Raw genomic sequence first — 27929 nt, 5'->3', positions numbered from 1 at the left:
GGTTTCTTAGAAATAGCGCCTTATCTGAGCGTCAGCGGAAAGTTGACGTAGAGCTGACGCCAAAAAAATACTTTTTTGTTAGCTCAGCGTGAGCAGTCGGTCCAACGCAGACATTATCTGTCATTGCGCATGCGTTAATAACGTAAACAAATATTTATTTTGAATTTGTATTGATTTTGCTATTGTCGACCAGTGTTTTAGAGAACAAATAATGACTTTATCCAAGAAAAAACACATTATAGCTGAGCTAAATGAAGAGTGCTATATTTAATGAAGAAGCTATGTTCAATGTCAAAATCAAAATCCTGGCTGATTTCAATGCGTTGTTGGATGTTGTCCGCCATTGCTTCTGTGGTTAACGTCACGTTGTAATCCAACTGCAGTTGAGTTGGACGACTATTGTAGTTCAAGATGAGTGTTCGATGACGTATACTATCAAACTCACAAATGGACCAATCAGAGGTTAGCGCTGATTTCCAGCTGACGGCGTCCTGTCCTAAGAAACCAGGCCTTTAGTGAGAAACTTTAATCATTTTTACGATGTTAGGTTCATTGTATTTTGATTGTAATTCATGGTTGAAAAGATTTCTCCAGGTTCCGTTTTCTTTTTTCTGCACCAAAAATTTGTCTTAATATTTTCTCTTTCGAAATTATTAGTTTCTCTTCGCTTGCTTTGCTAATTGCCCAGCAATCGCTGCCATCTAAAAACTATTCCCAGAAAGCATGTAACTTTACGGTAACTTTGTGTCGGAATTTCCTTTTTATTATCGTGAAAATGTTAGTACTAAAAACCTTTTTTCAATAAAAGAAAAATATTGCAGTTTCAAACCTTTCTTCCTAAAATGATGCAAAATTAATTTTTAAAGCTTTTTTTTTCGAAAAGTAAGGTAAAACGGCCCCTTAGGTTCATAATGACAGTTTAGCTGACGTCACAGTAGTGATAGGATCAAATTGCATTGTCCATAAAAATTTCATGACAAAGCGGATTTTAGCTGAGCATAAAAGACTTTGCGAAAAGAAACCTTATAATTACCTAGATTTAAGATTATTTTCACACTTGAGACTAGCTTTTTCGAATATTTTTTTTTCACGTTTGAAAACCCTTAGTCAACCTCCTTTTAAGGTTTTTTATACAGAAGGTTGTTTTCCAAGCTTTTGGATTAGGGCAATGTGCGTAGAATAGAGCAGATTGTCACAAATCTTGTTTTAAGGTTTACACGTAAACCGTATTACAACCTCTTTTAGGTTCACATTAGAAGATTTTTCTGATTGAAAATAAACCTTGTTTTGCTATCTGGGATTGGTTTCACTAGCCTCCTTATACAATAAAAGTTTTAAAAAAAACACGTAATACGGTTTACACGTAAACCGTATTACAACCTCTTTTAGGTTCACATTAGAAGATTTTTCTGATTGAAAATAAACCTTGTTTTGCTATCTGGGATTGGTTTCACTAGCCTCCTTATACAATAAAAGTTTTAAAAAAAACACGTAATATGGTTTACACGTAAACCGTATTACAACCTCTTTTAGGTTCACATTAGAAGATTTTTCTGAGTGAAAATAAACCTTATTTTGCTATGGGATTGGTTTCACTAGCCTCCTTATACAATAAAAGTTAAAAAAAAAATAAATAAATAAATAAATAAATAAAAGTTAGAAGAAGAATAGACAAAAGGCCTAACTTAACTAAAGGTTAACTCAACTAAAACTTACTGCTCATATAATGCAAACTTTCACACTTTAAGTTAGGGGATACCAAGTTTTTTTTTCTTATAATTTTGTTTATTTTATTCACAAAGTTCACTATATCAGAAAATTGAGCAATATTCGGAGCTATTAGCGTTCTTATCGAAATCTTGATTCAATTTTAATTGTCTTTCTTTACACTGATATCAGTGCGGGTTATTATTATTTTCTTTTTTAAAAAGGCATATCTCGGGAAGATTAAAGAATTTGTTATCAAAAGCAAACTTTTCCTTAATTAATGCGGTAAACTTTATGAATGCTTCTCGAGATTCACCTCAAAATTCACTGATTTTTTTTTTATTTACCGAATCTCGGTTAGTTTTTAATTTGTTCATTAAAAAATAGTCGGGTGAAATATTCATTGTTTGTATCGAGAGTATTCGGAAATAAGATTTTCGATGTGTTATGTTCTTGCGTTACTAGACTGAAAGTTAGTAATTTCGAACCTGAAAAAAAACTTGGTTTTATTTTAAAAACAAAACACCAACATGGTTGTAAAAATTCCTGCAACTGGTGAAAAGAGGGAAAGAAAAATTACTGCATTTGGACTTCATCATCATTTACTAAATGCTATTTTATTCTTTTTAAAGGTAATGCTCTTTTTTAAAAAAAGAAAATAAATAAATAAATATTGTTTTTCATTTATTGCTAATAATAATTTTAGTAATAAAACAACAATTATTATAATTATAGCAGCTAAGTGTGAATTTTTCCAATGTAATTTATGTTACTTTATTGCTATAGTTCTTTTTGAATACCTTCATTTCTATGAATTATCGTACTTTCTCAGAGAAATGATTTAGGAACATTCTGATTTTAAAATGTTAGATGCGAACAATTGTTTACCGGCGATGTTATTTTACTAAATGGTATTTTATTCTTAGTAAAAGTAATGAGCTTTTTTTTAAAAAAAAATAATTTTTTTTTTCATTTATTACTAATAATAATTTTAATAATAAAACAACAATTATTATAATTATAGCAGTTAAATGTGAATTTTCCAATGTAATTTATGTTACTTTATTGCTAGTTCTTTTTTGAACACCTTCATTTCTATGAATTATCGTACATTCTCAGAGAAATGATTTAGGATCGTTCTGATTTTAAAATGTTAGATGCGAACAATTGTTTACCGGCGATGTTATTTTACTAAATGGTATTTTATTCTTAGTAAAAGTAATGAGCTATTTTTAAAAAAAAATTTTTTTTTCATTTATTACTAATAATAATTTTAATAATAAAACGACAATTATTATAATTATAGCAGTTAAGTGTGAATTTTCCAATGTAATTTATGTTACTTTATTGCTAGTTCTTTTTTGAACACCTTCATTTCAATGAATCATCGTACATTCTCAGAGAAATGATTTAGGAGCATTCTGATTTGAAAATGTTATGGATGCGGACAATTGCTTTGACCGGCGATGTTATTTTGTTGTTATTTTACTAAATGGTATTTTATTCTTTGTAAAAGTAATGAGTTTTTCTTTTTAAAAAAAATACTGTTTTTTCATTCATTACTACTGATAATTTTAATAAAAAAAAAACAATTATTATAATTATAGCAGTTAAGTGTGAATTTTCCAATGTAATTTATGTTACTTTATTGCTAGTTCTTTTTTGAACACCTTCATTTCCATGAATCATCGTACATTCTCAGAGAAATGATTTAGGAGCATTCTGATTTGAAAATGTTATTGATGCGGACAATTGCTTTGACCGGCGATGTTACTTTGTTGTTATTTTACTAAATGGTATTTTATTCTTTGTAAAAGTAATGAGCTTTTCTTTTCAAAAAAAATATTGTTTTTTCATTCATTACTACTGATAATTTTAATAAAAAAAACAATTATTATAATTATAGCAGTTAAGTGTGAATTTTTCCAATGTAATTTATGTTACTTTATTGCTAGTTCTGTTTTTGAATACCTTCATTTCTATGAATTATCGTACTTTCTCAGAGAAATGATTTAAGAACATTCTGATTTTAAAATGTTAGATGCGAACAATTGTTTACCGGCGATGTTATTTTACTATATGGTATTTTATTCTTTGAAAAAGTAATGAGCTTTTTTTTAAAAAAAAAAATGTTTTTTCATTTAATACTAATAATAATTTTAATAATGAAACAACAATTATTATAATTACAGCAGTCAAGTGTGAATTTTCCAATGTAATTTATGTTACTTTATTGCTAGTTCTGTTTTTGAATACCTTCATTTCTATGAATTATCGTACTTTCTCAGAGAAATGATTTAGGAGCATTCTGATTTGAAAATGTTATTGATGTGGTCAATAGTTTTGACCGGTGATTTTATTTTATTTCAAGTATTTTTGTAAACTTTGAAAGAAAGTTATAAATAGTAAGGGGTTTTCCACAAATTATATTTTATTCTTTTATATTTTGTACTGTTAAATTTTAAATGGTCATTATATGGGATCATCCCCTATTAAAGTATGTTTTTATCTCACAAGCTTTCTTTCCTTATACCATCACATTTTGCTCTTTGGATCATCATTGCAGGGTTTTATCATTTGCTATTAAATGTTGTTTTATTATACAAAATGAAATTTATGGAAATCCCCTTATCAGAGCTTTAATTAAAAAAAAGGATGAAAACTTCTGAGAAAAAAATGCTAGAAAACTGTTTAAATTTTCACGATATTCAAATTGGACATTTTCATTAGTTACCAAACGCGATTCAGAACAAAATTATGAAGAAATTTTTTTGTTTAAATATTTTCCACACAGGCGTAGAACGAAAGGATTACTTTAAATTCTTATTTCTTGTGCTATTTTTTAAATTCCTTAATTAAAAATTACTCTAAAAATTTTGTTTTATTTTATTGAATATTTCTGCAGTTATAGTAAGAAAACGTTCGGCAAAAAAAATTTTTTTTCATTAAAATTTTCTTGAAAATTTAAGCTAAGTTTACGATATTTTGTGCATTTATTGCATATAATAACCAAAATAATTGTTACAAGCTACAAGCTTATTGCTATAGTTTTGGACAAAAAGAGTTCAAATTCAAAAAGACTCTTTTTCGTTCGTAATTTATGGTCAGTCCCTCAAACTTCTAAAAGTTTTAAACTTTATTGATATGTATGAAAAAATAAGCCAGTATGGAAGTGATTTCATAATTTTGTTCTTACTTTTGTATAATATATTATATGAGATACAAATAGATATCTTATGCAATATATTATAAGATATATTATACAAATAGATATCTTATGCAATATATTATAAGATATATTATACAAATAGATATTATATAATATATTAGATATATTATACTCTTATTATATAAGATGTTTTGTGTAATATCTTATATAATAAGAGTTTTGGAAGCAGCTTTTTGTTTAATGACTAAAGATAGAAAACTTTTAAATCTTTTTTAAAATTTTGAATTCATTTTGAAGTTATTAAATTTTAGTTTTTGTTTTTCAATCATGGCGGAGCCCCCTAAATGGTTAAATTAAGAGAATATAACACACAATCCCTAGATTGGACGCGACTCGACAGCACTTAGTTTGTGGCCCGCGAAATCTGCATTTGAATCTAATTATTATTTGTTCTTTCGTATACTATTTTAGAATGCATTTTGCTAATTGGAATGGAGTATTCCTTATTAAATTCTTGAATGATTTAATTAGAATTATTATTTGTTTTAGCATACCACCATTTACTGTTTGCTTTATTTTAGTTATTTATATTTTAGCTAACGGCAACTTTTAGTTAAAATAATATGTCCCAGAGCACAGTCAAAATTGCGCAAGCTTGGGTTAAATTATCGTTTTTCTTATTGGTTCAAAAGTACCGAAAAAAAAAATTTCGAATTGTATATGCAGATATAATTCAAATAGAAAAGAAATATAACATTTCATACTTTGTTACTAAGTGAGATTTCTAAATTTTAAATTGTAGCTTCAAGTATGTAAAAGAAATTTATGGCAGATAAATCTAAGTCACTAAATGTAATCCTTATTTAAAAAGAAGGAAAAAGAAAAATCCTACAAAAGAGTTAAAACTTGATTCAGCAAAATTTTTATTGTTGCATTTATTAGAAAATCCCACATCTTTTTGCCATAGAGAAAGCTGGTAGCCATATTTTCAGAACTAATTTACACGTATTTCGCAATTTTTATTAAATGCCTTTTAAATAACATACAGGTAAAAATATTTCTGTTTTGAAATCATGACGTTTTAAATGTCTATTTTGAAATCACTATCACACCTAATCCTGTGAATGTTCGTTCAACACGATTTGGGTGATAACTATCAACCCTAGAGATAAGATAATATTTTTTGATCTTTTAACAAATTTTTTCTTCGCGCAACCATTTATCTGAAAAATCGTTTGCAATCCGGAACGAATGTATTCAAAAATAAAGCGTTCACTTTCGTTAAAAACTTCATCTGACATCGTACAGCAAATATTTCGTCATATCTGAAAGAAAATTTGCTCTATTTTCGATTAAATAGTTTTATTTTATTCCATTTTTATTGTTCGACGATGTTATGACAAAAGGAATTGACTCCGAAAAATTGGTTTGATACAAAGTAAGAAAACGTTTATTTTGTTCTTTATATTTTTCTTTTTATATATATTTTGATCTCAGAGTTTAGTTAATGAAGAATATTAAATTTAAATCTATTTTTATATACTCTTTGATTAAATATTAAATCTCAGGTTTTGCAGTGGCTTTAACAAATTGAAGCGTCGTTATCGGAGATAGTTTTTGTTGACGTAAGATCACGCTCGGAATAATGTTTATTTTTTGCTCCTTTAGAATGTAGCTTATGTAACAAACAATATTTGTTTTCATATCTTCTATTGGTTTTCTGTTTACACTTTTCTACATTATTATTAGACCGCCACTCTACATTATTGTCATTTTGGAGTGGAGACTAATTTTTCGCTCGTTATTTTAATTTTCAAAATATTTTATGATATTACGAAGATATCATGACAGATGAACCTGCAGTAACGGTATTTACAATTTATTTTTTATTATTAAGGTTATTCGAAAAAAAAATATTAGGTAATATAAGGATCTCATCGATTATGTAATTTATAGGTGCATCGCTGTAAAGTTCTAATAACGTTAACATTAGATTTACGGGAAATCGTAACGCTATGCAAAATTCCTTTATATACCTTTCAGCGAAAAATAAACAGATATTATCTTTTACAGATATTACTTTATTTAATTATAACAGATATTACTTTCGCTAATTTCAGAACCTGTTTTAAACATTCGCTGTCCCTAGCGATTCTTGTCGTAAAAACCTATGCTATGATTCATTTATAGTAAAGAATATTTTTGATTCAGCTTTCATGTTTAATTTCCAAGACTTCTCATGACAAAAATTACTGTTTTTAAAGTTACAGAGTGTTCCATAATAACCATTTTCAACATTTTAAACTTTCGAGTTTTTTTTATTTTTAAAAATGATGTAAAAAACTTGAGCACATTAAAGGCCATGCATTTAAGTGTGGGGGAAAATATATTTTCTGACTCTTACCAAACACTATCGAGGTTTAGAGCAAAGGAGACATAAAAAGCACCTAAAACCAATTCATTTGAGGGCGACTCTTGACCCTTTGACACAGATGTTTTTGTTATATATTTCTTTTTCTGATACACTAATGGCATGGGTGCAAGTGACCTAGTGTGGGTATCTCGATCCTGATTGGCTGTTGAATCGTGGCATTTGTTTACGCAAGCAACTGTTCTTTCCATTCTATTTCGAGTAAGTCAAGCCCGTCAAGTATCAATTCTCTTAAGTGGCACACTCTAAATTCTTTTCACAAAGATTCTTTCTCAAAGATTTCGATTCTTTCACTATATATTTACATAGAGACTTAACACAAAGACAGACATGAAACCATGTGGAACATAAATAAACTAATTATGCATCAAAGTTGCCAGGTACACAAAACAAAAATATATCACAGTTACAAAAAAATACATAAACAAATAAGAAACCTAATTAACTAAAAGAAGTTGACGAGAAAGAATTATATTTCAACTAATTCGATGTGCGATACGGCACTGTAATTAATTAACTTGTAGTTAATTAACATTCTAACTTATGTAGAAAAACTTAGCTCAATTTTAATGCGCCACTTTGCTGATAAGGATAAGCTGGAGCTGAAGTGATAGATCACATGTGTGGGTATGGGAGGTCTTCTTCTTGAAGTGCAGGTACCCAATTACAAGCAGAAATATATTTTGGTATTTTTTAATTGCAAAAAAACAGTCAAATAAAATATGTTATATTATCGAAATTATATTTGTTCTAAGATATAAAATTCAAAAAAAAGTAGCGTGAAATTTTTTATTAAAATTCATATTTAAAAATGTATTAATTAACTGATTTTGTAAATGAAAGAAATTTCAATGATGAATAATTGTGTCTCTTAGATATTAAATATCTGTCAAAAAGTGCAAATTTGAAAAATTCTTGTTTGGAAGCGAGTCGTGTCTTGTTGTGCGAGTCATGTGCCTTAAACGCAGTTAAAAATACGTGTGTTTCTTGCTGTATTTTATAACCATAAATTATTAAAATGCTAAAAATAATATTTAAATTTAATTTGACATACATTAATACAAAGTAATTAAAAAAAAGCATGAAAAATATGTTTAATAAAAATTTTTTGCGTCAAAGGGTTAAAGATTGTTCACAGCGTAAGGCAAATAAACTGGCTTTTGATAATTTAAATTCCTCCCTCTTCTGCTCTTCTCAACCTTAAAAAAAAAATCGTATTTTTTTATTTTAATTTTTTACCAGAATTTTAAATATATATATCGAAGGTCTTACGAAACACAATATATATCACAAAAATGTATAAGTTAATAAAATTCTAAAATCGAATTAATCGAGAAATTTGATTAGTACAACGTTATTTAGGAAAACCGTCATAAAAATGACAGCGAACATTTAACGATTCATTTATGTAATTAATATAAAAATAATATTTAAAAACTATATTAAAATTTCTCAATTTATTTTAAGAAATTTTTTTATTTAACGTTTTAGGTGAGTCCTATGGGTTCAGAAAAGAAACCAACTCAAAGAAGCTGCGTCGTAGACTTGCTTATCATTCTTTTTGGTGTGAGTTCATGGGTGGCTGTAAATGGTCTATGGGTGGAACTGCCCATATTGGTCAATACATTACCCGAACATTGGAAGTTGGCATCTTACATAATAATCACAACCCAAATTGCGAATTTAGGGCCTATTCTCTTCAGTGCCGCACGTAAAATTTGGTCTCAAAAGGTAATTATTTGAAATTCATTTTTTTTAGTAAAGCAGGATTGACTCTCTGTACCGAAAATAATTCGTTGATTTAGAATATTTTTTTTAAAAAAAATTAATGAAATGTAAGCCAATAAAAAAATTCTAGTTTGAAGATAACAATCTAAAAACCAATTCTTTATAAACAAAAACAAAAATATGTATTTTTGTAATTTTAGAACGTTAAAAATAGGTGTTAAGAAAATGTGTCATTTTCTCATTATGTCTAAAATCTCTCTCTTTATTGACATCTTACATAATATTCGAATAAAAGTTATTAAGATAGTTAAAATCATAAGTTTGAAAACGGAAGAAAAACTTTTTTAAGAAAAGACATTATCAGAAAAGACATCATATTTATTATGTAGTTATTATACGTATTTAAAAGTAATATTTATCAATACTAACTGTAAAATTAACAGTAATTACTTGACTGTACTTTTGTTAATTTTTATGTACTGTTAGAAAAAAAAATGGGGGACAATTTTTTTTGCATTTATACAAATACTTGATCTTGCCTAATTCAGGTGTGGGGATTTCAAATCCGAAATAAGCTTTGCTCTAAAGTTGCAGATTTTTTTTAAATGACATTTTTAATCTATTTTTTGTCGAAATGTACAAGTTTAAAAACGTTATATATATATATATATATATATATATATATATATATATATATATATATATATATATATATATATATATATATATATATATATATATATATATATATATATATATATTCTTCTAGGTGACGAACTTCTAGGTGAGTTTAAAATTGCATCAAAATCCATGCTCGAGATTATCGTCGAATACGGATAGGGGCACTTTTCTATGAAAACCTTAGATTATGACCGGTTAAGAGGCACGCGAAGAAACAGTACATAATGTGGATGCACCCCTTAGAGGCGTATAACGACATTTCCAGGCATGGTCTTCTACGCAATTGTGATCCTGATGATATGCTCGAACTTTGCTAGAAGTTTTCTGCAACGTTTACGCGACTCCCTGTTATATATAAAGTTTTCAAATTTGTACATTTTGACAAAAAATAGACAAAAAATGTCACGTAAAAAATCCTGATGTTGTGCTCGAACTCTGCCAGAAGTTTTCTGCAACGTTTACGCGACTCCCTGTTATATATAACGTTTTCAAATTTGTACATTTTGACAAAAAATGTCACGTAAAAAATCCAGATGATGTGCTCGAACTCTGCTAGAAGTTTTTTGCAACGTTTACGCGACTCCCTGTTAAATATAACGTTTTCAAATTTGTACATTTTGACAAAAAATGTCACGTAAAAAATCCAGATGATGTGCTCGAACTCTGCTAGAAGTTTTCTGCAACGTTTACGCGACTCCCTGTTATATATAACGTTTTCGAACTTGCACATTTTGACAAAAAATAGACAAAAAATGTCACATAAAAAATCCTGATGATGTGCTCGAACTCTGCTAGAAGTTTTCTGCAACGTTTACGCTACGCGACTCCCTGTTATATAAAACGTTTTCAAACTTGTACATTTTGTCAAAAAATGTCACGTAAAAAAATCTTGTAGGAGAAACCGATTGCAGATTTGAAATCAGCAATATGAAAGTATTAAGAAAGTATCTAAGACAATCATTTTAATACAGCGGAAGTATAACTTATCCATAACTATCATCATCCAACTTCCGCTTATTAACTAGCTTTTTTTTGTAGAAAAAAGAAATAGATTTATGATATTTTTAATAGCTATTCGATTTAAAACTTATATTTTTCAACTTAAAAAGCCTGACAGTTTATTCCTTTGTTTTAGGTACTAGAAATACCAATAATACACGCTTCGCTAGCCCTTGTCATAGTTGCGTGTGTTTTGTTAAGCCTCTTTTGGGACCAAACCACTTTCATTTTTGGAGCCTGGCACAGTACATCCTTATTCATACTAACCTTCTTCTTGGCCTTTGTGGATTGCACGTCTTCCCTTCTGTATCTACCATTTATTGCTCATTTCAAGGAACAATACGTCATATCTTATTTGGTAGGATCAGGATTGAGTGGTCCAGTTCCAGGCATCTTAGCCTTGGCACAAGGTGTTGGTGGCTATGCGGAATGTAGAAATATCTCAAAAACAACGGAGACTGAATTCGGGAATTTGACAGAATACACCATTGAAGCATTCTATCCACCGCCAAGGTTTTCAGCCAATATCTTTTTCGGCGTTCTCTGTGGGCAAATGTTAATTAGTTGGCTAGCTTTTATACTGCTCAACCATTTACCAGCTGCTAAAAGAGAAAGAGTAAGTTGAAATATTTATAATAGATATATTGATAGTGCCTAGTCGAGAATAACATTCCAATTTAAAAACATCATTTTAACCCCGCAGCAACAAAAATAAATTCACCTACATTTGAAATCAAAATACAAATAGTTCAGATAGGATAATTAGAACAATATGGGATTTTATCAGTTAAGTATTTAGTTACTCACTTATTTTATACTCAACTCCTTTACAAGGCAATTTAATAAATTTAAATTCTAGTGTTTTTGTGTCATGATGTTATTCTTTATGTGATGTGATATTGATCAATAATGCACATGAGGCGTATTAAAGTTGAGATCTGTTATTGCTAGCTATCTGATAAAAACGCCAAACATAATGAGTCCAGAGCACGTTTTAACACAAACGTCAACAGCAAACAAAAACGGCATGGACATTGAACGAATCAATACTGAGAAAGGTGTGTGTTAAAAACTGAACAAAAACATCAAAACTATGATTTTCTGATTGAAACATGAAGGTGCTTCTAGCGGTGTTGCCTTGATCTTCTAGTAGGTGTTGTTCTAGCAGGCACCTTTCCCCTCATCCGAGTTTGCTCAGGCCCTCAAACATGTTTTGATGCTTTTCATCTCATTTTCCTTTTTTTATGATCTGTATAAAGTTTCTCACTTAACCACTTGGCACGGAATTTTTAAACTTATTTTAAATACTGTTTTCATTATTTTGTATTAACTTAGGTCAACATATTATACTTAGCATTTTAAAACGTTATGGTTATGGAATACAGCATGACCTGTCATTTTCTGTCATAAAATCTTCCAAACTCAGATTACTTCCAATGAATAATTTTTCAAATTTGAAATTATTTACAGTTATTTAGAACTAAGCAAAACAGTTATTCACCATTGATATTTTTTTAAAAATAAAACTAATTATTGATAAATTTTTGAATATGAATAAAATAAAATTCTAACTACTTTTTCTTTGGATTTTACATTTTAATGCAAAAAAAATTCCGATAATTTAACAGTTATTTTTATTAAGTATTAAATTGTTTTTCACAATTAAAAAATACTAAAATATATTTTTGCTTGTAATTAGAGAGTCAGAAAAAAATATGTAGAAGGACCAGGAATTAAAAATGAAAAAAAAAATATGTGTCCCATCTGCGTCAAAGTATTAAATTGGCAGCAAATCTGCTTGATTAACTGAATTATTTTCCAAGGGATGTCATAATTTTTAGTATGCACGTTCGAGAATATAATTCCAAAAGTGCAAGTCATTTAGAACAAAGATATTCAACTTTTGCATCGATGATCGCAAGGATGAAATAAGCTTTCTCAAGCATTGAATGTTTTCTCGGAAAGAAAGCATAACAAATGAATGACATATATTTTCTGTTACACGTTAAGATTTATTTTAACCTTAAAACCTTATACATTTAATTTTATTAAATTATAATTTCCTACGTGCATTTGTAAAGTATATATTCCAAAGTCTAAGTTAATCAGTAAATGAAACACCAAAAACTGATTATTAAGTAATATTAATGTAATTATAGAAACAAAATTTAAAAAAAAAAAAAAAAAAAAAAAAAAAAAAAAAACAGACAATGCGCAACATAAATTATATTGGAGATATTACATTGGTCGCAACAGAAAATATTGTTTAATTTTTGGTTAAATAGATTGAAATGTTTTCTTTGATGCGAAAACTTATAAACCAAATTCCAATCTTGTCTAATTATTTTAATGCAGCATCCTTATATACAAATCCTTTTATTTTCAATTTGTTCAATTGGGTATACTATAGCCTACCTCACAGATCGTGTTATTCCTACTAAATTTAACTAGTAAACAGCATTTTCTGCGAACCTGATTTCTAGCAACAAGTAAAAGCATCAAACGAAGTGTCTTGTTATAAGTCGCTACTCGCCAGGTTGGAATTGTATTAGTCTAGTTCCCTTGGAAATAATTTATATTGTTGTTTTACCGAAGTTTATGAATTTAGTAAGCATATTTAAAACTCAGTTTATTAATTAAACTAAAAGGTAAATGTTATTCCTAGTAAGTGGAAGTAGTTGTGCTTTTTTCTTATTATACCCAATTATAGTTTTCGATTTGCATTTATAAATTCCAAAGTTTAAGTTTATCATTAAATAAAACACCAAACCCTGACTATTAAATGATAAACTTAGTAACTATGGAAACCAAATAATAATGATAATAATAAAAAAAAAAACGAAACTTTAAAAAAGAAAAAAAAAACATACAATGCGCAACTTAATAATTTGCTAATAATTTACGAATTTATAATATGCTAATAATTAACGAAGTTTCCAAAATTATCTATAGGAAGTTATCTAAATTGGGCTTATCACACCATAATCAAGCATATAAAATCTCGAAAAACGGAATCGCACTTTTTCATAATTCTTATGTAATTTAAACTCCAAAACTCAGATATTTGTTTCCCTAACAAGCGCAACTTTCCAAAATTAGAATTTATATCTGAATTATAATTTATTAATCAGATAAAAATGTTATCACGCATTAAATAGGAAATCATTAATGGAACATACTTAATAGATATAATCTTTGAACCCCCTCTTCCCCACAACAACAACATCATATAGAAAACCTTTTTATATGCTATCTATAATTAATACAATTTGAATTCGACATTCTTTTCTACCCTCTTCTGTTTTGTAAAAAAATTCTAAGAGATTAACTACTGTGACTCAATTTAGAATGCCAAGGTTTAACTATTTTAAATATCTGCTTTTCACCAGTTACGCATTTTTATCTGAAAATAAAGTTCTCGGGAAATTAAGTTGGCGAAAAACTCTTAACTATCAACCCTGTTTTCCTTTTAAAATGGTCTTTAGTTCCTGAAATCCAATTTAACTTACTCGGCATTAAAGTAAATTTTAAAAAATCGAATGAAAGTACAATAATTGTACAATAATAACTATTTTCATAAATTATATTGGTTCAGGATGCTTAGCGTTTTTAAAACGTGCTTAATTTTGATTTACGTTTTTTAAAAGTCCTTAAAAGTGCTTTTTTTATTCGGGGTTTGTAAAAAGTGCTTAGTTTTCTATCTTTTAGAAAGAGATTTTATCTTTGATGTATCGATTGTTGTTCTAAATTGCAAAAAATGCATGATTTTCACAATTTTCTCTGCAATATTTATCAGAAACTAGTTGTTTTTATCATGATTATGTAACGTTTTTGAAAATGCTATGTTCATAAATTAAGAACTTTAAACGATCGAAGAAAAAATTTTTTTATTACAGCACAGTTCCTAATTATGATTCTTTTTTTGGAAAATGATTAAAAATATTTTTTGAGTGTTTAAAAAGTACTTAAAAGGTGCTTCCCTGCGTAAAGGTAACGGCTACGCACCCTGTTGGTTATTTTTCAAACAATTTTACCTAACCCATTAATGCCCAAGACAAAATCATAGTGGTGTATATGGTGGTCTATTTATATGAGTGGCTTGTGAAAAAAAAGAAAAGGCAGTTCTACCTATTTGCATTCCTCGAATGGAAATTTCATTCTGTAGCCAACTACTTTAACATTAAAAACTACCAAATAGTTCTTACCAAATAAAAATATTTATATTATTAATGTACAATGTGCAAAATAATGAATGAGGAAGTATTTTTTTCTGTATTTAAGCATTGTACTTTTCTGTATGTAAGCATTAATTCATCATGTTAGTGCACCAAAAAAAAAAAAAAAAAAAACACAGGCAACCCTGAATAACTTTAAATCTAATGATTGAAATTACACGCTCTAGGACTAAATCTTAATGGTTTGAGGGGGCTTCCTCAAATATGCTAATTAGTGGAGACGATATTTTAAGTTATTAAATCAGACACAAAAACGTACTTCCACTGAACAAACGTACCTTTCATTGGACAATCTTAGATTTATGACACCATAGTATAGGGGATAGCCGCAATCTGGAAAATATGTTCGCAATAGTTTGTTCAGGAGAGAGATTCAAGTTTGGACCCTAAATGTTAATTTCACTTTTTGCGTATTTCGCCATAGTTCGAGAACTTTTAAAACGAATTGAAAACTTCCCAAAAGTTATGAAATTTCTTTATCCAAATATAATTCCATGCAAAAAACAGCTTTTAATAAATATTTATTATTTTTAATTATTTTATTTAATAACAGTCGAAAACATTTTAAATTGTAAAGTATACAAATTTTTACATCATTTAAAAGAATGCAATTTTGCATGGCATATTACAAATTTTGAGCGAAATCGGTCTAATAATTCCTAAAAATCGAATTTTAAAGAAACCCTATTTTTAAAATTCAATTTGTCAGGAACTTTTTAACGGATTTCGCTCAAATTTTGTCATATAAAATTACACATTCTTTAAAAAATTGCATACCTTACAATTCAAATTTTTTCAATCATTAATAAAGAAAACAATAAATATTTACTAAAAGTTATATTTTGCATGGGATTATCTTTGGATAAACGAATTTTATAATTGTGTGCAAAAATGTTTCAATTCGCTTAAAAAGTTCTAGAGATATGACGAAATACGCAAAAAATAAAATTCACACTTAAGGGGTCTAAATTCTAGGATTTATAATCTCGATATATATATTGGATTTAAAACCTCGTATTATATTAGATATATTACGAGATTATAAATCAAATTGGACATTATAAAGATAAAAACAATTTATTGATCGAACATTTTCCAATATAGAGGAAGTAATCAGTTGATTAACATATGAAGTAAAAAAAATAATTAAAAGAATAAAATGAATTGTATATGCATTAAAAATAAAATAAATTGCTAGTGTTTAATTATTTCAAATTTTTCATTTTTAAAACGGCAAAATGAAACCTCCACTTTTTCCAAAAAATTGTCAGATAGGCTTGATCGGGAATCCTTCAAACCTTATAGAATTTGACCGTGATTTTCAAACATCGGAAAGTATTTTAAGTAATTTTATCAATTTTTACAACAGATAAAAGCTGAATTCTTAAAATCTGAAAATGTGCGTTAGGCCAAGTTACGAATAACTATGTTTTTATTAGCTTTACTAAATGATGAAACAGAAACACGTGCAACTAGTTATCCAGTTTTTGTTCCAAAATAAAAGATAGGATCTTATCATCTACTACTGGTTAAACAGCAAATATTATCAAATGTTTTACTTGTTGTGATCAAAATTGAAAACATATTTATTTTTATAAATGCATTTCCGGTAATATCGTAATTTTATCAATATGTTTATAAATAAATTGCTCTTTTTTAGTTAGTCTTCCTTCATATAAATTATAGACAATCTGAAATTTTTTTAAGATGAAAGTCTAATTATTATCGCGATTAGTTTTTCAACAATTTTAATTTAGTGTTTAATTTTTTGAATCAAATTTTATATTTTCAATTACATAAATATACTATACCAGGGGTTTCCAACTTACATGAGGCCGGGGGCTGCAATTAAAAACACCAGTCAAATGGCGGACCGCAACTTTATCAAAATTTTATATAGAACTCTTTTATGTTTGAAGGAACATTAAATATTACTGTCAGACTTTTATCAAGTTGTGCAAAACAAAAGTATTGAATTGCAAATTAAAATAGGAAGTAGATTTTTACCAGAGAAATAAATTTTTTTTGCACCGTTGCACAGTGGGCCAGAAGACCATGATCTTTGGCCAAAAGTCAAAAATTAAATTTCAACTAAAATATGTTTAGGCAGCTTTAATATCGCCCACATTAAGTATTCATAATAATTCCAAACATTATAATTTACTTTTTGGACCGACGAGAGTACAATGTAGTGAAAAATATGCTAAATTTTTTTTTTAAAATGTAACTTTTAAATTTATATTTCAGAAATATATATAGGAATTTCACCTTTCTGCTACATTTTTATCAGAGTAATTAGTCTGAAATTATAGTACAATTTTTCAATTTGTTTGATTAGTTAATACTCTTGACTAACTTATAGTTTATATCTTATCATTTGACATTTTACAGTGTTTGAATCTCTTTCGAAACTTATCTCAAAAAAGTTCCATGAGGTAATTAGCTAAACTTTTTTTTGCTGTCTTCTTTGATGTTTCTTCTTTCGAAAAAACCTGCCCCATTTTGCAAAGGTGGACTAAATATACCGAAAAACAAAAATTATGTTTTTTTTCCATGTTTTTGCGTTATTTTGTAATATTACTTCGGAAATATAATTTGCTTATCATTTTTCATATAAAATTACGAAAATTATTATACTTTTATTGCTATATTTAATTATTTAAATGTACTATATATATATTTTGTTGCTCGCTATAATTAAGCCGCCATCTTGTTTTCTTTTTTTTTGTTGGTATTTTTAGTGTATTTCAAAATATCAACTATGAATTCAATTTACCTGCACATGAAAACCCTAAAAAAAAAAAAACCAAATTTTGAAACAAATTTTATCGAAATACTAATTTTGGCCACGAAACCTTGGATGCTGGCCCACTGTGCGTTGGAATGTTAAATTTCACAGAAACGAAGAAATTAGGGTTTTTTTTAAACGAAAGAAAAGTACTTCAAACCCATATAGGTTTTTTACGAAAATTGTCCTAAAAAAAATGACAACTTATATATTTTAGTTTGCGAGCCACGAAAAAAAAGGCTTCGCGGGCCGGATGTGGCCCGCCACTTGGCAATCACTGTACTATACCATACATAATTTCCTATTAAAAAAATCATTGAAATATTTTTCTTACAGGTTAGTTTTCTTCCACTCTCGCTGCCTTCAAATCCCGCCATTGCAGAAAATTTCCAGAGCTCGATTGAAAAGGATTTTAGTACAAGTCTAGAAAAGTCAGCTTCTGCAGAACAACATCTGCTAGGAAAACCTCTTTTAACTACTTTTCAATATGCTGTAATTTTATTTGTACAAGCATTCATATCCACTATGTTTAACGGAGTACTACTATCCATTCAGGTACTTAACTATTATCATTCTTAACTATTACTTAGCAAAAAGGGGGCTTTAATTATTCACACTTTTGCGCACATTATGCCCTTCTGTTCCATCAAACAGCTTTTTAAGAGGAGCTTTAAGACCTGTGCTCATGAAGAATTTATCGACCGTACTTCTACTAAGTCTTGGAGGGCTACCATCCTAAATTTGCGAAATGGCCCAAGACGAAGAGCGGTGGCTGAATTCAGCTTGGCCACCGGTCATGACTGTCTGCGGAAGCATCTGTCTAGATTTGGTATCGTTCCTTCCCCGGTATACACTCTTTGCAGTTCTGGTAAGGACACGGACTCCACGCACCTCCTCCGCTGCTCTGCACTTTGCAAGAATTCCATCACTGAACGCTATTGGGAAGCTAGAGACATTGATTAATAGACTTTGTTGCAGCATCTTTTGTTTCTGTTCTTATTTTTATTCGATGTTTATGTATGCTGTTACTGTCTATAATCTGCCATTGGAAATAAAATTAAAAAAAAAAACTTGTTTATCTTTACAGATAAACATATCATCATCCTATTCATAGAGTAAAATAGTTACGAGAGATGTTTATTTATTTTGTGTAAAATTAAAGTCGAATAGTTTTTTTATTTTTTATTTATTCTGTCAGCGAATATGAAGGTGTCTTTTATGGATCACATAGTTTTTTCTTCTTACACAATTTACATTTTTCAAAGGTAATTACAAGGATTTTTTTTTCTTTTTTTAACTGAATGAAGAAAAATAACTCGTGGAAATGAAACTTTATTTCTGAAGGAAAACGGTGCAAGAATCTAAAGTTTAGCTACACTCTAAACTTCAGTAATACAAACAATTTACAGGTAAATTAAAAATTTTGAAAGAGGTAATATGTCTAGAAAGGATGCTGATCTCTTAAGGTTGGCCCGAAATCCTAGAAAATAATGAAAAATATTACGATTCTAATGTCTGTGAGAAGATTAAAAATGCAGGGAAATATGAATGCAAATGATTTAGAGCATTTAATTTTGCACGAACGTTTGCATAAAAAAAATTGTGTCAAAAGGGTTGCTGCGATCGCTAATAATTGTTTAAAAGTGTGAAAAGAGGCAAAGTTCTAGAGAAAATATAAAAATTTTACAAATTAATTCTTGTGTTGTTTTGGAAACTGTTTTGATGTACAATAAACCTACGATCTTTATAAACCTGAAACCTAAGAACTTTCAAAATAAGAGGTAGAGCATAAGCCGCAAGTACATATTGTTTCATCAAAATTTAAATAGAAAAATAGCTAGTTAGTTTTATGAATCTATTAAATAGTCAATTTCCCTAATGCCAAGTTAATTTTAAAAGGGGCGGCCTTTAATATAAACGACATTAAATATTAAAACGGTAGTTTTGCTAAAAATCATTCTAAGCAATATTGTTAAGAAACAGTAGTCCTAGCAAGTGAAGTTTAAGATTTCTGAAATTGAAAAACTGATATAAAATTCAATAACAATTTTAATGTATTAATGATTTAAAATATCTTTGTATTTTCCAGACTTACTCCTGTTTACCGTATGGAAGTGTTGCATTTCATCTGACTGTCACTCTGTCCAATATCGCCAATCCTCTCTGCTGTTTCCTTGCCATGTTTCTACCAGTTACAAAAGTGTGGTCAGTTACTGGAGTAGCAATCTATGCAAGTGCTTGGGCAGGATATATTTTAACAACGGCCCTCACGAGTCCAGAGCCACCTTTTGTCCACGTTGCCTTCGGAGCTTATCTAGTGGTAAATATTCTGTTCTTGCTTTTATAGTTAATATCAAAATCTTCAGAACTGGATGCTTGCAAGGGACGTCATCGCAAGTAAATCGTGGCAGATGTCGATTCAGAAGCCGATAAGGTCCGACAAACACACGTGACGTCGCTTACAGGTATCCAATTAAATCTGATTTAAATCACATGGTTAGGCATAATCACTTGACATCTTCTCGAGTTGCAAGTAATAACCATCCTCAGTTAATCAAACGTGTAAAATGAAGGCGAGTTAGATAACTCTGAAATAAATCAGTTGTTAGTGAATCACTTCTTCTTGAGTTGCAAGTACCGAATTGTATTAATAACTCCCCTCAGTTTATCAAACGTGTAAATTGAAGGCGAGTTAGATAACTCTGAAATAAATCAGTTGCTTGTAAATCACTTCTTCTCGAGTTGCAAGTACCGAATTGTATTAATAACTCTCCTCAGTTTATCAAACGTGTAAATTGAAGGCGAGTTAGATAACTCTGAAAATAAATCAATTGTTTGTAAATTAATATTACACGTTTGAACACAAACACTAAAACTTCTTCAAGGGAGATCTGGTTACTTCAAGATTTAATAAATTTAATTTAGTATGACAAATAAAATTAAAATATCACAAACATTAAAATTCTTGAAAGATTAATTCATGTTATGGCTCAGCTGATCGAATTGAAGCTTTTCTATTTTAATCACTCCCACTTTTAAGCTGAAAAAAATGTTTCAGCATAAACATCTACATAAATTGAAGTACCACAGTTCAATAAAGGATTTGCTGAATACATTTTAAAGTATGCATTATTTTTCAGGTAACTGCTTGGATAATGGTTTCAGGATCTGTCGCTTATACAAAAGCATGTATAGCTTCAATTCTTCGACGTGCAGGTGGCCAAGTTGCTCTGTACCGATGTGGTGTAATGACACAAATAGGATCTGCAGTGGGCGCTCTTGTGACATTTAGTTTGGTGCAATACACAACACTCTTCAAATCATATGACCCATGTAGTTGATGTAACAAGTTCATGGTAGACGGAAAGCCCAAAACGGACTTCACTAAGAAGCATAAACTAAAGGAACTGATGGATCATTAGTCAGAAACCATCAAACTTGTAAAGTTCGCAACATGAACTGATATTCTGAGTATTTTTGATTTATAATTTGAGGTTCAAGTACATATTGAGCTTTGGGATATTATTTTGACATTCGTTGTCTTTTACGTTGAGGATGTTGGTAAAAATGTTGAAAACTTGCACAGCTTGTATAGTATTACTTTTCGCGCTTGAGAAATATAACAAATAAAGCGGTTATGAAAATATCTTTCATAAATGTTTAGTAATGTATTTAAGAAAATGTTATTTCTCAATATCGTTTATTTTTTTTTGAACTTTGTATCTCAGAGAAAAACATTTATAAAATCCTTTAAAAAAGTTTTGACTCATGACTGTTATCTGCCTGGAAACAAACTTTGATAACAGCCATAGCAAATTTTCGTTGCAAAATGCCAGCTTAATTTGATAGATCATAAAGAAATGCTTTTTGAAAACGGTATTATTTTTCCAACAATACAAAATTTTTACAAATTAAACTGAGCTGAATAAGTTTAAAATTTGTTTTTAATTTGAATAGCAGCATTGCTAAAATATTCTGGTCTACAAAGACGTGAATTAATGGCAAAAACTGAACAATTTCAAGAAGGATACTAACTTAAAACTTCTTCTGTTTACCACAATTGGTCATTTGTTAAATGCGCATTAAACAAACAAAACTTTAAAGCTATATGAGGAATCTATTTTGTTTCCATACAGTTAATAACTGTAAGTTTAAAATTTTCCTTTTAAGTGTAATATTTAATTTTAAGATTCTCTTAAAAAAATAATGAAATTTTTTTAAACACAACTAATAATTTTTAGATATTCTAAATTTAAAAAAACAAAAAACAATTCAAAATATTATTTTATATCTTTTTAGTAAATTCATTAATAAATATTTTTTCAAATTTTCAAAAGTGATTGTTTTTTTAATAACTAGTATATAAGATGCAAATTTTTCTCTTTAAATTTGATTATGTATAGGGACCACCCTTAATATATGCATTCTTGGAATCCTGAACAAAAATGAAGACAAAAAGTTTACACATTGGAATTTGTAAATTTATATTTATGCAAGGAAAAAAAAAAACTATCGTTATTTGATGAATCACAGTTAAAGAAATCGTGAGTAAAAACTACCATAACAGATTTGATTACCTGGTAGTTGGAAACATCAAGGCTTTTTTAATAATTTTTTTTAAATCCTTTCTGTTTCCACCAACAATCATTCCTGTTCTGGTGTTTATTACATATGCCTTTGTCAACTCAGGGGTGATTGTGAGCCCAACTAAAAAATCCTGAAAATTTCTCGAGTAAAATTATTAATAACGCACATTTCAAAAAATTGATGTTTTCATAAATTTAAATCATTTATATTTTAAAAACATGAAATTCTAAATAAATTTTATGCAGTATAATTTAAATGAACAATTATGCATAAGTTTACTTTTATGTCGAATCACATTTATTATTCTAAAAGAAATATTTACAAATGAAAGAGATGCCAAGTATAAACTCTAGTTCGAATATTTCTAAATAAAATATCTAAGAATTTTTAGACATAAATGTGATCGATTTCTTGAAACTTCTAAGCCTTGGGTCTCTGGAAACTTCCGGATCGCGGTTAGCGGAAAATTAGGAATTTCGGATTTTTTCCGGAGTACAATCATTTCTGTCAACTAAGATTTGTCAGAATTTCGGCAGAGCTTTTGTTTTTTTCTCTCTTGTGATCCCAATGTGCAGATTTTTTTGTCTTCATTTTTGATTAAAGACTCTAAAAATAAATAGTAAAATGGGTCTGAACACCCTGTTTACATTGTAAATATCTTGTAGGGCAAATCATTAGAGTTTTCTTTTCTAGTTTTGTGTAAAAATTCAAATATTAGGTATAAGAATATCATATCATTGTTATTGTATTAATAATAAAGCACAATATAGTTGGTATGTAAAAAAAGGGATAAATACTTGTTGAAGCAGTTTTGGAAACATTTTAGTATTTCTTCTCTCTCTGAAGATGACGAAAAAAAGTACTTGTTGCAATATTTGAAGAACTCAGAAGAAGAATATTATAAACATTACTATGGAAACACTATGTTTAACAAGGGAATGAAGTTCAGGTCTTTTTTTTCTCCCAGTTAAGTTTACTGCTTAGAAACCATGGGGAAAAAACTGTTATCATTGGTAATAAAAAATAATGTTAACACTGTCATTAGGTTCAAGAAATTATCTCTTTCCCAAGGAGTTTGAAGACACAATACGTTCCCCTAAAGATTAATTCCCTGATTAAGATGCTTTTTTTTGTAAGGCCATGTCTTAAGATTGACTTTGGCAGTCCCATTTCTTATTAATAATTTTTACAAATAATATTGAATCAAGTAATGACTCCTCTTTATTTATGTAATAACTAATTATTTTCTCTATTTAAGATATAATTAATGAATTGTTTTTATCTTTATAGTGCCCAATTGTATTTATAATCTAAACATATTTAAATGTTTGAACATAAGCTTTACTTAGATGTTCATGCATAGATATGTATATAATATTCAAAATTGTATATAACTTTCATTTTTAAACAAGAGTTTTATTGATTAAGTTCTTGTTTACTGACTAGATGAGAATGAATAGAAATTAAAGCAAAATTCAAAGATAAAAAGTTCAGAAATTAAAAGTGAGAAAAATTGCAGCATTTTTATTTATTTTTTCTCTTCCAAACTAGTAAAAGTTAGTGACTACTTTTTAATAAAGAGTTAAATTAAAATACAGAAAATAAAAAGTAACAATGAAATTAGGATAGTAGGTAACATTTCAGGAACAGTTGCAAACATGTTCATGAAATTTTCTAAAGTTATGTAATTTTATTATTTTAACAGTATTTTAAGAATTTTAATATTTATTATTTGTATTATTATATAATGTAGGCTTACAAATGTATTCATGAAAATTAAGCAAATTCTCCAATTACACCGAAAAATTATTGCATATTTCAGTAGATATATCTAATGCAGATTTATTTAGATAGCACATTAATTTTTATTAAAATACAATAGAAGTTTATTTTATGTAACTTTTTCTAATTACTTTGAAAACGATTTTAAATTTAGATGCGTGTCAACATTAGAGCAATAGTACCTACCATCTCACCTTAATCTAATTAAAACAATAAAAATTAAATAATCATAAATTGCTTAAAAAAATAAGCATTTTAAAAAATTAAATACAAATAAAATTATAACAAGAACCAGGAATGCAGGAGGATCAAATTTTTTGCATAAAAATAATTTTTTCTTAAATGTTCATTACATAAAACAAATACAGTCGAACCTCGCTAACTCGAACCTCGATTTCACGAATTTTTCGATATCTCGAAGAAAAAAAATTTCACTTCAAATTTCCTATACACTCAATGTTAAAAAAAACTTGATTTCACGATTTTTTTTCTTTCTAATTCCTCAATAACTCGAATTTTTTTCCATAAATAATGTAGATTTTTTTTCTAAGATTAAAACAATATTCCAAAAGAAATAAAAAATTTTAAGAATGGCTGACAAGTCATGGAATGATGTGTCTTCCTCTACGATAATGAATGACTTTAAGAAGTCTGGATTCATTTAAGATCACGAGAGTAGTCAAACAATCAATATCGTTAATTCTGCTGAAAACTGCAACGAAAATGATTGGAACAGATTGACCGGACTCATGAAGCTTGATGACATGGAATTTCATGACTTTGTAAACGTAGATGATGCAGTAACAGTGTGTGGTCAGTGGGATGACAATGATATCATGACTCAAACGAAAGCTTCTTGTGAACTATCAGAAGAAGAAGATGAGGAAATCGAAGATTTACAGCCCAATGTTACTAACAAACACTTTCTGCAGTAGACACTGTAAGGAGATTTATTGAGAGGCAGTCGAATATGTCAGAGGAGACATTTAAAGCTACAGTCCACTTAGAAAGTGTTATAGACAAACTTTCTTACACATCTCTAAAGCAAACAACAATTGAATCTTTTTTTAAATGAAAGTGTAAAAAGTGTTTTTAGAATAAATATGGAATAGTAAATAAGGTATGTAAAGAGCATTTTTCTTTATTCTACCACCGATAACTTGCGATTTTCGATAATTCGAATTTTAGATATCTCAAATTTTTTCTCCTCTCCCTTCAAGTTCGAGATATCGAGGTTTGACTGTAATTTGAAGTTTTACACTGAAGTTATTGAAATTTTTTCGTTTTAAATGTGAATCATGAATTTATGCATGCGTGTTCTTATGTTGCCTCCACTAGCATTCCTGTAAATACTAAAACAGATTGCACATAATTAAATTCCAACACATTTTCATATAAGTGCCTGGCAGTGAAATTTAAAAATAATCCGCACTTTAAATGAAAGAAACATTTATACATTTCATAAAAGAACTAAACACAATGAGATTTATGTGAAATGATGAATAACAGATCTCAAATCAGATTTAATTTCTTTTAATGTGAAATAGACACCAAAATTATGCATTCAGATCACAGATTAATAACATTGAAAAGATAAAGTTTGGTATAGTTAACACGATTCTAACATTTGGTATCCGACTAGATTATGTAAAACATCTAAGGCTAGTATTTTTAGTATAACACTAGAATTTCGTACAGAAATAAAAATATAAACAAATATAACATTGAAGTTTTTATCAACACTGAAAATTTACTAGAATAATAGCAACCCATTTTAATGAAATTGCATGAATTCTTAAACTAAGGCCAACTAGAAGAAAATATCTAAAAACAAACTAGACTAGAAAATATTACTGACTTTCAGATATCTCATACAAAAGGAAAAAAGTTTAAAAGAGCACAGTTTACTTTTTTATGCATAATTTCAATATTAAATGAGTTATAATATATTTTATAAAACTTTTAACAATAAAAAAATTGTAGAAAAATATTACTTCATAAAAAAATAATGCCAATAATTTGTTTGTATCATGTTTCTGATGTATTTACAGAGAAACAATCAGTTAAATTTTTTTAAAATGAATATACATTCATTTTAGGATCCTTTTTTAGTATAAGGGGGGGGGGGCAATGTGTCATTTTGTGGCAAAGAACAGGAGAAAACCAAATCTATACCAAGAAAAAAAAAATGACATAACTCATGTTCTGTCACTTCACTACTTATTTTGTCATAAACATTTTCTTATGCTGGTTGCTTTTTATTTCAGGTTTTGTTTTTCTATTCATATAATATTATGGGCGCATTTTCTGAAATCAAAATTAAGACACACAAAAATTAAATTCATTATATATTAACAATTAGTTCCTTAAAAAAGACAAATACTTCCATACTGGGACAATTTCTCTAGATTATTAAAGGTTACTTAAAACTGTAAAATGATTCCAAACTGCAAAGCTATAAAGTGACAGACTATACATTATTTTGATGGTACCGAAAGATTATAAAGATTAACATATAAATGCAATTTTCATGAATGTATGTACTAATAAAAATGTAAGAATTCACAATAACATAGAAAAAGCAAATTGAATTATTGCTATATGAAATGATGAAATACAAAATTATAAATTTTAAATAATAATTTAGGCTACACAAAGGTAAGCATTTAAAGAAAAAATATAAATTAAAAACAAAAATTGCTTTAAATTTTGTAGTCATTTCAAGCTAAACCTTGCTATGTATTAAAAAAAAATTAGATTAATTGTCAATTTTTTGAATTTAAGTATCTTATATATACATAATGTTTAGAAACATTTAGTCCTTCATAACATTTTCAGAATAAAAATTCACAAACTTAACTGTTAACTTAATAAAGTAAGTGAAGTTACAGCTATTTCGGAATAACTTTTCAATAAATAATTATTGATTTGATAATAGTAATTTTTTTTAACAAATTCCATAGCAATTTAAGAATAATTTGATTAGACAAAGTATTTTTATAAATACAAAAACAATAAATGCTTAAGATAAAAGATAAATTTAATTAAGAGTACATGAAAAATTATGATGACTAGTTTGCAAGAAATAATAAGAACATTGAGATGAATAATCCCTTGACTACAGTAAAATAATACTCAAAATGATATCCTTTCATAAACTGCAATGCCCATACCAAAATTCAAATATTTCCACCTCAAATAATTGAACAGGATATTAAATGCATTTGATTTAATTTAATTATAAATTTATTAATACAAAGCACTTCAGTAACACTAACAGCTTTAGGATTATATACATTCAAAAATGTAAAAGTTTTGTAGCTAAGTATTTTAAGCAATAATATTCATCATGATTTTCTGAAGTATAAAAATAGCAATTTAAAATTTAATAGAATGTTTCAAAGTTAAGATTTGTAATGATGTATATCAACTTTCACGGTAATTCTTCATTGGTACTGTTTCACTATCAGACAAAGAATCAGATAAATATCCGCTTGGTAGTGTTAGTTTGTGTTTGCTACTGGAATGCTTAGTTTTCTTAAAGCAAAGTAGCTGTTCATTTTGACAATAGCAAGAGCACGTTAAGCAAGAAATTAATAAACATGAGGCAATACAACTGGCAGTAATCACTCCTAAGATGATCATTGTAGTGTACAATCTCCTAAAATATATTACAACATATTGTGTTAAGCCTACAACATTCAAATACAAATTAAGTAAAGTTGGACTTCTATTTAACGAATTCGCTAAATCCCGAAAATAAGTTCGTTATAAGGAAAATTCATTAAATAGAAAATCACCTTTTGAAATACTTAAACAATA

General features: G+C 28.2%; 2 protein-coding genes across 4 annotated transcripts in view; one reads left to right on the top strand and one right to left on the bottom strand.

Annotated features, from left to right (window-relative positions):
* The first annotated feature begins 1923 nt into the window (after positions 1–1923).
* On the top strand, positions 1924–21384 carry LOC107453847 (solute carrier family 52, riboflavin transporter, member 3-A). 3 transcript variants are annotated; one of them, XM_043047720.3, is made up of 6 exons: positions 1924–2339; positions 8799–9038; positions 10852–11331; positions 18075–18293; positions 19828–20058; positions 20879–21384. In XM_043047720.3, the coding sequence occupies exons 1-6, from the start codon at positions 2238–2240 to the stop codon at positions 21077–21079; spliced, it is 1473 nt and encodes a 490-aa protein (XP_042903654.2). In that variant the 5' UTR covers positions 1924–2237; the 3' UTR covers positions 21080–21384. The 3 variants fall into 3 exon arrangements, with proteins under 3 accessions (XP_042903654.2, XP_042903656.2, XP_042903655.2); XM_043047722.3 differs by lacking the exon at positions 1924–2339 and adding an exon at positions 5810–6314; XM_043047721.3 differs by lacking the exon at positions 1924–2339 and adding an exon at positions 6608–6744.
* A 4240-nt stretch (positions 21385–25624) lies between these two features.
* The window catches only part of LOC107453846 (N-acetylglucosamine-1-phosphodiester alpha-N-acetylglucosaminidase), a 30036-nt gene continuing 27731 nt past the window's right edge, over positions 25625–27929 (bottom strand). The window contains exon 11 of the mRNA XM_087167665.1: positions 25625–27768. Coding sequence (XP_087023791.1) covers positions 27534–27768 — 235 coding nt within the window. The 3' untranslated portion in view covers positions 25625–27533. The remainder of the gene's footprint in view (positions 27769–27929) is intronic.

The sequence above is a fragment of the Parasteatoda tepidariorum genome, chromosome 1 (assembly GCF_982258835.1).
Source record: "Parasteatoda tepidariorum strain Cologne lab strain chromosome 1, Ptep-v5.0, whole genome shotgun sequence".
Classification (NCBI taxonomy): domain Eukaryota; kingdom Metazoa; phylum Arthropoda; class Arachnida; order Araneae; family Theridiidae; genus Parasteatoda; species Parasteatoda tepidariorum.
Note: the sequence above shows the minus strand (reverse complement) of the source record. Positions and strands in the feature narration are given on the sequence as shown.

What these genes read in the sequence shown, in the direction of transcription:
- LOC107453847 (XM_043047720.3), top strand. Translation starts at nt 2,238, where the DNA reads ATGGTTGTAAAAATTCCTGCAACTGGTGAAAAGAGGGAAAGAAAAATT. An exon ending in CAGCTGCTAAAAGAGAAAGA is followed by an intron (nt 11,332 to 18,074) that starts GTAAGTTGAAAT and finishes TTTTTCTTACAG; the next exon opens with GTTAGTTTTCTTCCACTCTC. An exon ending in CCTTCGGAGCTTATCTAGTG is followed by an intron (nt 20,059 to 20,878) that starts GTAAATATTCTG and finishes ATTATTTTTCAG; the next exon opens with GTAACTGCTTGGATAATGGT.